The 14,569-nt window shown below is 40.6% G+C and overlaps 1 protein-coding gene across 4 annotated transcripts in view; it reads left to right on the top strand.

Annotated features, from left to right (window-relative positions):
* Nucleotides 1-14,569, top strand: part of NCOR1 (nuclear receptor corepressor 1) — a 51,789-nt gene that overhangs the window by 32,374 nt on the left and 4,846 nt on the right. For all 4 annotated transcript variants that reach the window (XM_084272794.1, XM_084272791.1, XM_084272793.1 and 1 more), the window contains 20 exons: nucleotides 947-1,114; nucleotides 1,840-2,000; nucleotides 2,384-2,504; nucleotides 2,614-2,715; nucleotides 3,158-3,255; nucleotides 3,537-3,705; nucleotides 4,231-4,371; nucleotides 5,628-5,711; nucleotides 6,135-6,391; nucleotides 6,738-7,098; nucleotides 7,608-7,832; nucleotides 8,124-8,333; nucleotides 9,718-9,867; nucleotides 10,404-10,577; nucleotides 11,000-11,165; nucleotides 11,428-11,924; nucleotides 12,381-12,509; nucleotides 12,913-13,070; nucleotides 13,326-13,549; nucleotides 13,957-14,094. In XM_084272794.1, coding sequence (XP_084128920.1) covers nucleotides 947-1,114; nucleotides 1,840-2,000; nucleotides 2,384-2,504; nucleotides 2,614-2,715; nucleotides 3,158-3,255; nucleotides 3,537-3,705; nucleotides 4,231-4,371; nucleotides 5,628-5,711; nucleotides 6,135-6,391; nucleotides 6,738-7,098; nucleotides 7,608-7,832; nucleotides 8,124-8,333; nucleotides 9,718-9,867; nucleotides 10,404-10,577; nucleotides 11,000-11,165; nucleotides 11,428-11,924; nucleotides 12,381-12,509; nucleotides 12,913-13,070; nucleotides 13,326-13,549; nucleotides 13,957-14,094 — 3,733 coding nt within the window. The remainder of the gene's footprint in view (nucleotides 1-946; nucleotides 1,115-1,839; nucleotides 2,001-2,383; nucleotides 2,505-2,613; nucleotides 2,716-3,157; nucleotides 3,256-3,536; nucleotides 3,706-4,230; nucleotides 4,372-5,627; nucleotides 5,712-6,134; nucleotides 6,392-6,737; nucleotides 7,099-7,607; nucleotides 7,833-8,123; nucleotides 8,334-9,717; nucleotides 9,868-10,403; nucleotides 10,578-10,999; nucleotides 11,166-11,427; nucleotides 11,925-12,380; nucleotides 12,510-12,912; nucleotides 13,071-13,325; nucleotides 13,550-13,956; nucleotides 14,095-14,569) is intronic.

Genomic DNA, 14,569 nt, shown 5'->3' with positions numbered 1-14,569 from the left:
AGATAGTCAAGTCAAATTGTTTTGAGTCCAACCTGTTCAAGTCCAACCAACATGGCTAATGTAAATGGGTTCTATAAGCCTGGACATCATCATCTGAGGGGCTGAGATGTCATCATCAGATCGCTTCAGCAGGTAGTTCCTGAGATCATCTGTGTGTGTGCAGCTTGTCCACTCACTGCTGTGTGCAGCAGAGAGCCCACAGGCTGTTAAAAACCTTTGTGTTGTGTACATCAGAACAGTGTGTTGTGGGGTTTCTAAAGGACCTGTTACTAAACTGGCTTGTATTAACCTACACAATACTTGACCATGAAATAAAATAGTATAGAACCTTTAGAAAACTATTACGAGAGAACTAGTGCCATCTTTCTTTGACTGTGGAGGTCTAAGATGTTATTTCACAGCTGCAGTAGACTTGTTCTGGCTCGTTATTTTTAGTACTTGAGTTGACCATTGCCAAGGAAAAGGAATTTGTGAAGTTTTGGTACTGGATTTTTAATTTCCTAAATTTAGTAAAAATACGTTTCTGCTTTAACCACCATTGATGGGCAATATTGGGATTTGAGCATTAATTTGTAACTTCTCTGGGCAAGCAAACAAGGGAAGGAGGATTTTGTCTGGTGGAATTGGTATGTAAGTCTGGCTGAACTTGTGTGTAAACCTGGCTGATGCACAGGATTGGGAAAGGAACCTAAAGGATCCAGATACTGGTTTTCACATATAGAAAGTATGAGAAGGTTTTTCAAAGGTTGGATATAGAATTATAGGCATAAGAACATATTAAGATAAGCTGTGCCTTAATGCTACTTTAATTGAAACACTAGTACCTGATGAGTACATCTGACACTGGAGGAGGCCCTTTGTTAAAACTGTGCTCAAAATGGAACCTTTTTGACTTTCACTTCTAATCCAGAGGGTTCTTTCTTTCTGGTAACTTCAACCTTCACAGGAAAACCAGTGGCCTATATGCCTTATGCTGAGGTCAAGCGAGCAATAGAACAGGAAGCACAGGTGCAGAATACGAGGTCGGCGTCCCCGTACAGACTCTCTCCACGAGAAGTCAACAAAGCCTCTCCCCAGCCCGATGTGAACGCAGCTCGTTACAGCGTCCCGCCAGGTGAACACCTTGTCCCTTACCATGGCAGCGTGTAGCTTTCCTTTGGAAGTTGGGCCTACCTGACTTGATGTAGGATGAAATGATTTTCTAAACACTTGGTGAAGAAAATAGATGGTTCTCTGTCTGGGCAAGTGTAAAGGTGCTTTGCTAGCTCCAGTGAAGTTGGTTTTGTTCTTTATTGCTGCATCAGCTGATAACATGTATTTTATTAAGCAAATAGGATGATCTGAAAAGTGTTAGAACAGCATAAGGATGGAGTAATCAGAGTATCATGAGTGGCCTTTTTTATGGAGAGAGAAATTGATGAAAAGAGAAAGCTGCTATCTCATTAATTTCTGATTGTGATTCTTAATTATTATGGTCTGAATGTTTTATAAAAAAAGTGAAATAACTGACAAATCTTAATTCTGGAAACTGTATTATCGCTTTTCCCTTCAAAGTATAATGTCATGCTAAGAAAAGATAAAAGTAAGGAAGCTTAGGTTATGCTTGATTCAGTTGCATTCCATTTAAAGAATAAGAACTTGAAAAATCAGGAAAAAATGAAAAACTTGGCTGTACCCTGGCCTGTTATTTTTAAAATCTTAGAGTCTGCAATTCTGTAGTGCAACTTTTACTGTTTCTTTTTGAACTTTGATGTAAGGTTAGATATTCTCCATGCAGTTTCTATGATAAGTACAGCTGAAACAGCCTGTATTGTTTAATGTACGATTTCCTCTCCCTAGTTCTCCAGCCAGCACCTCACCAAGTAATAACCAATATACCTGAAGGAGTCCGCCTTCCAACAACCAGACCCACCAGACCACCACCACCCCTCATTCCATCCTCCAAAACAAGTGTGCCATCAGAAAAACCTTCCTTCATCATGGGAGGCTCAATCTCACAAGTAAGAGAATTGATATTTTAAAATCTGTGTTTACATCAATTTTTTGCCCTTTCACCAACCTCCAACTTGTACTCTGTTATGTGTTCACAACTTTAACCCCTGAGACCTATAAATGTCACCTCTGAAAGTCCAGGAATTACAGGTGCCTTTATAAAATAGAACCTGTTGCAGTTACCTACATTTAGTAGCGTGGTTGAGGATGTCCAGTTCAGGTGAGCTGCATCTCCACATAAATGACACTTGACTCCTGGTGTTCTGCTCTATGACACTTTGCAATGGTGTACTCTAAGATGGCATCATAGTATTATCATTCTCCTTCAAACATAGATGTGAATCTATAGTGCAGAAACAAGAACTAAAATGTAATGTCTTTGTTGTTTCAGGGAACACCTGGCACTTACCTAACATCCCATAGTCAAGCTTCCTACACCCAAGAAACAGCAAAGCCATCAGTGGGTTCTATATCTCTTGGGCTGCCAAGACAGCAGGAGTCAGCCAAATCTGGTAAGAAAAGAAAAGCTGACGTGTTTTATATGGACCACTAAATTATTTTTATTCCTCTGATTATGAAAGGAAGGAAAAAAACCAAAACTTTCTTGTCTCTCCTGAACAGCTTCTCTGCCCTATATCAAGCAAGAAGAATTCTCTCCAAGAAGTCAGAATTCCCAACCTGAGGGACTCCTTGTCAGGGCACAACATGAAAGTGTGGTTCGAGGTAAAGTCAGTCCTACAGATTAAGAAACTTGGTCAGAGCCTGAGGAAACGGAGAATTAACTTTTAGAGCTCAAACTGCTGAAGTGTTGTTTTTAAGTATTACATGATTAACCTGCTCCCTGTTTTCCAAAGCTTGTGTATTTGTAACTGGCTCCTCCAGTCTGAATGTCTCATTTCAAACCTGTTGTTTTGAGGGATGGCCATTTCAAGATGAAGTTGTTCAGTGAAGCAGATGCAGGGCTCCTCAAATATCCAGAAGAAAAACTAAATACCGTGGACTATGTTTAAAGAAGAAATACAATAACTCCCTTAAGTGCCTGCTGTTAAACTGAAATTTCCCTGCTGTTTTAGTGAAAACTACCAGTTCTCACTAGGTTTTTTTAATTATCTCAAAGTTGCTACTAGTTCTTTATTTATCAGGGTGTCTTCTTGTTTCAAATCAGGTACCGCAACGATACAGGAGGGAAGTATAACACGAGGAACTCCAACCAATAAAGTTTCTGTTGAAACCATTCCTTCTTTGAGAGGCTCCATAACTCAGGTATTTTACCCCTTACTGAGGAGGCCGTGTCAAAACAGCTTGTTTAAACTATCACTATGAATGTGGTTGTATGTCTGAAAAGTAAATTAATATCACAGATTAGGAACTGCCTTGAAAAAAGACATTTTAATAGAACCATGTGGTGAAATCCCACCATTGCTGAAGTCAGCATTACCGTGATTACTGGGTTTGGGTCAGTTTGAGGTTTTTTTCCCTTCACTGCTCTTTATTCTTTTAAATAAATACACATGTTCTGAATTATTTGATTGATCTAAATGCAGGGTACACCAGCACTGTCCCAGTCTGGCATAGCAGCTGATGCATTATTGAAGGGAACTATCACCCGGCTAGCTACAGAAGACAGCAGCCCAGAAAAGTGCCGAGAAGAAGCTTCAGCCAAAGGCCATGTTATTTATGAAGGCAAAAGTGGGCACATTTTATCTTATGATAGTGAGTATTCATGTATTCTATCTGATCAACATCAAGGCTGCAACAGGTTCTGCTTTTATAATCCAGAGCTGAAGCAAATCTGCTTCCAAATGGATAAACCCTGGGGTGCCCTCTGGGAGAAGTACTGGCCTGCATGTGGTTTTGTGCCTGTGTTCCAAAGTCTCCTGTATTATGTGTTTAAAATACAGTTTAACTATTTAATTTTTGTCAGCTATTTCCAATTTGTCAGGGAATATTTTCATTTCAAAAGGTCAAACAACCCAGTTTTAAGTTTGTCTGTATTACAATAGAAAGAAATGTATCATTTCACAATGAATTTCAATTGATATACTGATAAATGGATAATTGAACCTGTATAGTTTTTAACAAACCATAAAAGATCTTTTTAAGCTCGAGATTTAATGTTACAATATTATATTGAAGTTGTTGTTAAAGTATTTATGACCTGTGGTCTCGTTAAATGTAATGCTTGTGCCTTGTTTTATTGATGCCATTTCCTAACCATGCTGTTCTGTATTTTGCCAGCTATTAAAAACGTTCGTGAAGGAACAAGGAGTCCAAGAACAGCTCATGAAATTGGTTTAAAGAGAAGTTATGACACAATGGAAGGAAATATAAAGCAAGGAATGTCAATGCGAGAGTCTCCAGTGTCTGCACCGCTGGAAGGTAAAGCCAGCTGCTTCCAAGGTGTTTTGTGGTTTATCCAAACCTTTGGCCTTGGTGTAAGAATATTTAGTGTTCTTTTATGGAGCAGACTAAAGAGAGAATAGATTTAAATATTACACTGCTAACCAAATGGTAATAACCACCACAATTAAAGCATGCTGGGAATATAACCAAAGTAGATCCTCGTTTTCCTTTTTGTTTTGCTGGTGCATTACCATAACTGCAGGTAATTCAGTTACCACTTAGTGGATCCTAACATGGAACTGACTGTCTGCAGTCCCAGCAAGTTGTGGTAGAGCTCAAACAACACTCAGTCATAGAAGTGTAGACTCCATGGACGCAGCCACTCAGGTCAATACAGGTTTTGGCCACAGCACACTAACTTGGTAACACATTGGCATGATTTTTTGCATTCCTGCAGTAAACTACTTCAATTATGTCAAACAACAGACTTGCACAGCTGCCGTAGCCTGCTTCAGGGCATCCCTAGTATTGTTTTGATTTAATAAACTATAATCAAACTGAGCTTGCAAAGGTCAAATCAGGCCATTATATAACTTTTTTTGAAATAAACTACAAACACAAGAAAATGTTTCATGCCTCAACTGTGGAGCCTTAGACTTCTAGACTGCATGTAGATATTTATATATAGGTAGAACTACTGAGCATTTGGCTCATTTTCAGGCTCTTCTGGCATATGAAAAGCTGATGTTTTTATGCTGCATCTCATCACCCTGCCACACTTTGTCCTCAAACTGTGGAAAATTGAGTTCTTTAGGGGCTTGATTTAGATTCCTACTGTAGGAACAATAAATTCAGCTCTTCCCAAATGAATCAATATGAACTTTGATTATTTGGAGGATGGTGAGGTGTATTTTGGGGTGGTTTTTTTCTTTGTTCCACTTCCCATCACCTTTCTTTACTAGTTAAGAAAACCGAAGCGGAGCATAAGAGAAGCAGTGGCTGCTTTTGGGACAAGATCTAAGCTTAATTACAGAAAAATACCTTGTCTTTTCTAAATATGTTAAAACTTGCAACAATGTCATAGCATGAATACTTGAATGGAAAGATTTTTAGGGCAGGATGGTGCTTACAACATGTTGATACAATGACTAGCCTAGGGAATCTTGGCCCTCTGGGTGCTAACATGACAGATACTATCTGTAATGTATATAAGGAGGAGGAAGGTTTTTGTTGTTTGGGGGATTTTTTGAGCACTTGTTTAATTCTCTAAATGATGTTAATTTTCATTTTAGGTTTAATATGCCGTGCACTGCCTAGGGGTAGCCCACATGCTGAACTAAAAGAGAGAACAGTGTTATCTGGCTCTATAATGCAAGGTAAAGTATGGCAAGTTTAAAAGGCAAGCATTAGTTACATCCCCAAAACTGCATTTCTGAACCTTAAAGCTGTTATTAATAGTAGTAACTGTGTTAAAGGTGGAGCTTATTTTATTAAACACGTTTTCAGAGCAGAAATCAGCAGCTTTCTGACATGCTGCACACAAAGCTAGTGTGTAAACAGCAAATAGTTTTCTTTATGGAAAACAGACTTTTTTTAATATAAAATCTTGGTACTAAGCACTTTTTTTAATTAACACTGACAGTTCCCCAGACCTCTGAAGATATACACTACTGCTCTGAAGATATACACTACTGCTTTTGTTTCAGCACCTGAAATAAGTTGGGATGCTTTCAGTGATCTATTGAATATAAAAGAGCCTGAGTATTAATACCAGTGATGTGACTCTCTTTCTGTAAAAGGCACACCAAGAGCAACAGCTGAGAGTTTTGAAGAAGGCTTAAAATACCCTAAACAGATCAAGAGAGAGTCACCTCCCACAAGGACGTTTGAAGGAGCCATTACTAAGGGCAAACCGTACGATGGAGTCACTACTATAAAAGAAATGGGTCGTTCCATCCATGAAATCCCACGACAGGACCTGTTAAGCCAGGAGAGCCGCAAGACTCCTGAAATGGTGCAGACGACCAGGCCGATCATAGAAGGCTCCATATCTCAGGTAAATACAAAAAGCATCACTAGGCTGGTATTAGCTGCTTGCAGACTCAGTAGTGCATCCATTCAGGATGTTGGAGTAATCACAAATGGAGGGAGGGTGGTTTATTTTAAGGAAGTTGCCAACTTAACAAAGCTTAAAAATATGTTCTGTGTATTAGAACAATCCTGACCCTTCACCTGTAGGGAACACACTGGCAAGGAGATGTGAGAGAACTGACAAATAACAATTGTTGGCAGCCACTGATGTAGTAAAAGCACTGTGAATCAGCAGTGTGAATTTGTTTGTTTATTTGCACGAGTGAAACGGTGTCAGAATAACCCTTCCTTGGTCTTTTTCCCCTTTCCAGGGCACACCCATAAAATATGAAAGCAACTCTGGCCAGTCTGCCATCAAACACAATGTAAAATCTTTAATCACTGGACCAAGCAAGCTTCCCCGTGGAATGCCTCAGCTGGAAATGGTGCCAGAAAACGTGAAGGTGGTGGAGCGAGGAAAATACGAAGATGTGAAGACCGGGGATGCAGTACGTTCCCGTCACACGTCCGTAGTCAGCTCTGGTCCCTCTGTTCTCAGGTCAACCCTTCATGAAACTCCCAAATCACAGCTGAGCCCTGGGATTTATGATGATACCAATGCTCGGAGGACACCTGTGAATTATCAGAGTCCAATGTCGAGGAGTTCACCTATGATGAATCGAGTTAGTGAGGGTATGTTACTCCTGACCAGAGCATGAGAAGGAGTTTTCATAATTTCATTATAAATAAGAATGCATTACAGATATCAGTTCAAACTATTGTTATTATTATGATGATGGTGATGATGATAGCAGCTTCTCTCAGTTTGGAATGAGCTAGAAGGAGTTCTAGAAGGCTGTAAGCTGTTAATTGAAATAAGGAAACTAAAATCTGCTGTGTTATTCCTCAGAGGTGGCAGTTCAACCTCCATTTGTGTTTGTTTGTGGATCACATTGGAAATATTATCTACAAGGGTGATGGTTTAAGGGCAGAAGCTATTCCTGAATTACAGAGGTATCTAGATGAGGAAGATAATATGGTGATGTGTAAGCAATCTTAGTTTTAGGATTTAGATTTTTCACCAGAAATAATTTGTGATATAACATTCTTTGCCATTTATTGTATCAGATTGCAGAGTCCTCTAGAGTGTTTTCTGCTGAAAAATACACTTTTTATTAACTTGGTTTTTTCATTGGTTTTAGCTGGAATATCTTCTGGGAAGCCAGCAAATCATGAAAGGAAAAACACACTTACTCCAACACAGAGAGAGAGCGTGCCAGCAAAATCTCCAGTCCCAGGGGTTGATCCTGTAGTGACTCACAGTCCTTTTGACCCTCATCACAGGGGAGCAACTCCTGAAGTCTATAGGAGTCATCTCCCTCCCCATTTAGATCCTGCTATGCCATTTCACAGGGCTCTGGATCCTGGTAAATATGTTTGTTTGTGGTTTTTTAGTTTTAGAAATACTGTATGCTTTGATGTACAGAAATATACCTCTACAAATTATATCTGGTCATTGATAATTACCTTTTAAAACACAATTCTGTGTGGTTTTCTATCCATGTACAGTGCATAAATGCAATTTTAATTCATTTGGCACTGACTAGAGGGAATTGATAGTACTTCTCATTGAAGCTATATAAACATCTGGAACTTTCATTTGATCTTGCCTCAACTGTTCCCTAAATCTTCTCATTTTTTCCCTCCTTTCCCCTCAGCTGCTGCTGCTTACCTGTTCCAAAGGCAGCTCTCACCCACTCCAGGCTACCCAAGTCAGTATCAGCTTTATGCTATGGAGAACACACGCCAGACAATCCTCAATGACTACATTACCTCACAGCAGATGCAAGTCAATTTACGTCCTGATGTAACGAGAGGATTATCTCCTAGAGAACAAACTTTAGCTCTGCCTTATGCAGGAGCAAGAGGTATTGCCTGGGGTTTTTTTCTGATGTTTGTTAAAGTGTATTTTGGATGTGTGGTGTGGTTGGGTTGACTGGTTTGGTTGGTTTGTTGCTGTTCATAAATACATGGGTCTATGGATGCAGACATACAAGCATGTACATATAGATGTGTATGCAAATCAGTTGTCATGCATCTACCAAGCTTTTGTGGATATAAAGGAAAACCATGTATGTAATCAGTATTAAAGGTAAGGCTGTAAAACTTAATAGCATTCAAGAAGCTAGACTGGTTTATGCATTGATAAATTGATCTTCAGAAGCATATCTAACTCATCTTCTAACTTCAGAAAAGAGAATTGTATCAAAATGAGAGCTTCTTCAAAATGAAAATAAAAGCAACAGCTAAATGGGCCAGGTTTGTGAAAACCATGGTGATTCTTTATGCTGCTGTGTTAGACACTTAGGAAATGTGTGTGACCTGTTCAGGGAAAAGCTAAATCAATCTGAATGTTAAACAGCAGCAGGAAGGAGCTTTGAAAAGTAAGAAGGCATGTCTCAAAAGTGCAACTCCTCAAAGAAAATGAAGATCTTGAGAAGTTAAATGTAAAACCATAAAAGTCCCAAAAAAATTGTGGAACAATTTATAAAGCCAAAAGAGCTAGTAACTTCTTGAGGTACATCAGAAGGAAGAAGCTTGGTGAAGAAACTGTAGGAATTGATAAATTCTTAAGTCATAAGTAATTCTTTAGAAAATAAGGCTGTTACAAAAAAAGCAAAGCCAGTTCTTTGCAACTCTGTTCCCTGTGGAGAGATTTATATTTCAGTGATGGAGATTTTCTTTGTGACGTGTTTGAAGACCTCTTTCACACTGAAGTGTTGAGCAAAGTCTTAGAACAAAATAATACAAAGAATAGTGATGAACCCTTAGGGTTACATGGCACTCTCCCAGGAGTTACAGGCTTAACAGGAAATAGTCAGTAACCAGCTTGGTTACTGGATATGACAGTCTGTTGCTTACATCAGTTTTCTCAGTTATTGATAGAATGCAAGATAGCAAATCTAGTTTTATGACTGTTAAAAGTCTGGAAAAGGGAGTGAATCATGTTGGGTAATATTGTTTTGCTAAAAAATGGGATTACTGAGTAGAGGGGAAGTGTATTTTTCTGAAGGGCAGTTAAAGGGAGTGCTCAAAATGCAAACTCTGACTTAGTAGATTCCTAAACTGCTGCTTGGCAGATTTAAGGCAGTATAACCACCTGGAATACAGTTCTGCACTTGCCTTTGCCTTATTCTCCCTCCCACCACCATTCACTTCTGACTGTTACCAATGAACAGGATATATGATGTGTGGATCACTGGCCTGTCCTTGAATCACCATTCTCACGTCCTTCCTGTTGTCATCCAACAGGAATTATTGACCTGAACAATATGGCTCCCACTATCTTAGTGCCTCATCCTGGAGGAACAAGCACACCACCCATGGAGAGAATCACGTATATCCCTGGTACCCAGCTTACATTCCCTCCCAGGCCTTACAATCCTGCTTCTCTGTCACCAGGTAAGGGCTCGTGTGATTTGGTGGTGTCTCATCATGTGACATGCAGAGATAATTTACCATCTTTAATTAGCTTTCATCAATTCCATATTTTAGTGCTTTCTCAGGTGATGCTTTTTGTGTACACTTCTCACTTGGGTAGCAAAAGCTTTCTTAATTATACCCTTTATAGTTACATTGCTGGCTTAACGAGCGCTGACAGAATCAGGATTTACCTCATTCTCCCAGGTCTTTATAGTCACTTAATTATAATTTCTCTAATCTCATGTTACATGTGTTGAAGAGTAGAATTTGAGTCTATAGGCTGTCCAGTTTCTAACTGTATAGAAACCACTTCAGGAAAAAGCTGTTGAGCCTTCCACTGTTGCTGTATGTTAATCACCTGTCTTCCCCCACGAGTGGATAGTCGTGACTGGAGGGAAAATGCATCTGGGAAACCTTGCTGGAAGTGAATGGCAGAATGTATGCGCAAGCCTGTACTTCAAATTATGCTTGAGTGTCTCTTCTGGCTACTTCATTTTACCTTGTGGCCCTTCCAGGACACCCTACACACCTGGCAGCTTCTGCAGCTGCAAACGCTGAAAGGGAACGGGAGCGGGAGAGGGAGAAGGAACGGGAAAGGGAGAGGGAACGTGAGCGAGAGCGGGAACGAGAGCGGGAGCGAGAGAGGGAGAGAATCGCTTCGGTCCCTGCGGAGCTTTACCTGCGACCAGGTGAGTGGGCATTGCTGTGCTTGGAGCAGTTGTCTTGTAGACTTATTTTCTACAGCCACTGTTTACACCACACAGCTTAGTAACAACACATGATGTTGTTTGGTTGTATCTGTACTTAAGGCAGGTTCCTATTGCCTACCAGCTCTGCTCATAATTACACCTTGTGCAAATACCAGGTTTCTTATCTCTCTCTCACAGCAATGTAGCACCAAGGGAATGGTGTGAATCCCAGTTAGTGCTAGCACAACTTGCATGTCAGGTAGAGCATTGTAAGCTGAACACCACCATTTAAAACTTTTATAAATAAAGTCACATCTAAAGTGATGGGGACAGCTAGGAAAGGATGTGGAGGAGATGGTGCTGGTCATACTTCTGCATCGTTATGAGAGTGATCTCTGTATATCTCTGTTTGTGTTCTGCAGGTACAGAGCAGCCTGGCAGACCTGGCAGTCATGGATATGTTCGGTCCCCCTCCCCTTCAGTTCGAAGCCAGGAAAACATACTGCAGCAAAGGCCTAGTATTTTTCAAGGAACCAATGGGACAAGTGTAATCACGCCGTTGGATCCTGCTGCTCAGCTACGTATCATGTATGTTTTATAAGTTACTCTTACAGAGATATCTGTTCTAATATTTGAGCTTACTAAAAGGTATCTTTAGCCTGAGGAAAATACTACAAGATAAGGATGGTACCACTATCTGATTCCTCTTGGATTGGTCAGAAATGATCCAATGCACTTACACCAGTCTAGTTTGGATAGAAATTAGTGTCATTAAAAGCTTCATTCTGTTGTATGCTCTAGTTCTTTTTTCCATGTGATATAATTCAGAATATTCAATGTTTGCCAACAGGCAGCTCACCCCTGGAGCTCCCTCTATTACTCAAGGGTTGCCAGCTTCCCGCTACAATACTGCTGCTGATGCCCTTGCAGCACTAGTAGATGCTGCAGCCTCTGCTCCTCAGATGGAAGTTGCCAAAGCAAAAGAGAACAAGCATGAAGGCACCAGAATAGAAGAGAATATGGGACGCCGGTCAGCTGTGGTTACTGAACAGCAGCAGCTGGAACAGAAGACACTGGAGGTAGAAAAGAGGCCTGTCCAGTGCCCCTATACATCTGCAAACTTTTCTGGTGGCAAGTCCCAGGGACAGACTTCATCAGTAGTCTATTCAGAGGCTGGTAAAGAGAAAGGACCTCCTCCTAAATCCAGGTACGAGGAAGAGCTGAGAACTCGAGGAAAGACCACAATTACTGCTGCTAACTTCATAGATGTGATCATCACTCGACAGATTGCTTCAGACAAGGATGCACGAGATAGGGGCTCTCAAAGTTCAGATTCTTCCAGTAGTTGTACGTATCTTAGTAACTATCTACTTCTTTGCTGTCTGTTTTAGCCTTCTAGGGAAATGAACCAATGTGAAATGATTCCAGTGTTTAATGATAAAATTGTTGGCTCTGCGCAGTAGAAGCACTTTAGACAATATACAGGTTTTGCATACATTGACTCAAGATCCTGGCAAAATCAGAGTTGTTTGCTTTGTTCACATTCCATGATACAACATGAAATACAGGATAGTAAGACTAACCTGATCAGAGGTCAGGAAACTTTAAATTATGTGGTTTATGTTGGAACAGTGTTTTGTGGAAGTATTTCTGTCACTGTGGTTATGAACAGAAAAAGGGCAGTGTCTTGACTCCTGTCTCACTGGTGTCACTTTCATGGAACCACTAGCATTGCTGTGTTTAGGTAACAAAAACTGACTGTGATATTTACACCTTATTCCACCACCTTTGCTTGACATTCAGTATCCTCCCACCGCTATGAAGCTCCTGGAGATGCCATTGAGGTGATTAGCCCTGCAAATTCACCTGTACCTGCTCAAGAGAAGCTACAGCCCTACCAACAAGAGGCACCTAAGCCCAGCCAGTCAGAGAGTAAGTTTATCTGCATATGCAAACATTCTCACAATTACACTTACCAGCTCCATGAGCTCATAATAAAGCTAAAATGTCTTGGGGGGGTGACTGCTTCCCACATTCCTAACTTTAGAGAAACTTCTTCAAAATCACTGTGTATTGGTGTCGCTCCCCATGAGTTTTTACATATTAGTAAAGCTCAAACTATTGCAGTACAGATTCACCTGCACTGTGGAGTGAAGGGTTACCTATCCTAAATTGTAGGGCCTGTGTGCAAAGGGGGAAAGAGTGGTTATTGCACAGGCTACCTAAATTCTAATGCAGGAACACCTCCTCTCTTAACTTGGCAAGCACAGAACTTACAAACCTTCCTGTTTCAGTTATACCATCTTAACAGACTGACCTTTTCTTCTTCAACTAGATGACCCAAACAGGCAATATGAGGGGCCGATTCACCGCTATAGGACACAACAGGAACCCCCTTCACCCCAACAACCTACACCTCCCTCTTCCCAAGCAGAAGGGATGGCACATGTGCCCAGGACCCATCGACTTATCACCCTTGCTGATCACATCTGTGTAGGTTTATTTGCGTGCATCTTTTCAGATGGGAAAAGTTGTATTTTGATGATGAAAACACATGTTTTGGGACATAATGCCAACTCTGTAATTATTAGTTTTACTTGAGGATATTGTACTATAATGTGTCTGAACTCATAATCATCTCATTTGTTGCAATTGGGCTCATATTCATTTAGCTCATGAACACAAACCCTCTGGCCAATGTCTGACCAAGATCTCTTTTTCTGGTTTGTTTTTTTTGGCCACAACCAGCAAATCATTACACAAGACTTTGCTAGAAACCAAGCAGCTTCTCAGGCCTCTTTGCAGCCTCCCACCACTACATTCCAGAACTCCACCCCTGCTCCAACGCCTGTTTCAACTCGGGCAAAGACGTCGAGCCGCTACAGCCCTGAGTCGCAGTCACCGTCTGTCCACCATCAGCGGCCGGGTGCTAGAGTGTCACCTGAAAATCTGTCTGACAAGTCCAGGGGAAGGTAAAACATGTATTTAGTTTAACTGCAAATTCAATTAATGGCTAAATATGATATTTATTTAAAAATGCACTGTGATCTTGATGTGGATCAGATGTAGAGGTATCTATTTGTCAGTTTTTAGGCATCGCTGGTTTTGGCAATTGCTTGGCTCCATAGCATAGCTTGTAACTAATTTCCCTTCACTTAATCCTTAATTTCCAGTCTTTTGAGGGGTGAAGATGTTTAATTATTTAGAACTTACCAGAGTCATTCTGGACAATTCAGATTCACCTTTCTGAGACTGCCAAGCATGTAACATAAAGATCTAGGCATAAGTAGCTACCTAACAACTGGAATGCAATTATACCTGTCAACTGCTGCTTTACATGCATTAAGAGTTCTTCCCTGTCTCTGAATTCTGGATGTAGACCTGGAAAATCTCCGGAGAGGAGTCACGTCTCTTCAGAGCCCTATGAGCCAATCTCACCACCTCAGGTCCCGGTCGTACATGAGAAACAGGAAAATGTTCTTTTACTTTCCCAAAGAACTGAGCCTACTGAACAGAGGTAAGTGGAAAACTGGATTTTAAAGACATTATTTTGGATGTTTGTCTTGCAAAAAGTATATTTAATGAAGAGCAGTTTAAGTGATCTTCCTCTGGTACCACAAGCAAGTGGCTCATCGCTGTTGATCCTTTTGCATAGCATTCAAAACTTGCTGTTTGGGAGAAGCTTTTTGGGAAGCCTGAGAGAAATGTCATCTGTATGTGCTCTGTCTTAAGTTTCTTGGTGCAAGCCGTGTGTTCTGTCATACCTGACAGAAAGCTTTACAACAAAACTCCATGTGGGTGCCAGTTTGATAAAACAAAGTGGCTTTGGGGAAAGGTCCATTCTCTCCAATTTTTATTTAATAAGTCAGACTTCTCCTGGCTGATTGGCTTCCTGGATACTGTCCTGGTGAAGTGTGGAGGAACCCAAGCTTCCAGCAACTTACTAGAGCAGCTTATCACATGAACTATCACTAAGCTAAGCAGCTTATTTT

The sequence above is a fragment of the Gallinula chloropus genome (genome assembly GCF_964237585.1).
Source record: "Gallinula chloropus genome assembly, chromosome: 19".
Taxonomy (NCBI): Eukaryota; Metazoa; Chordata; class Aves; order Gruiformes; family Rallidae; genus Gallinula; species Gallinula chloropus.
Note: the sequence above shows the minus strand (reverse complement) of the source record. Positions and strands in the feature narration are given on the sequence as shown.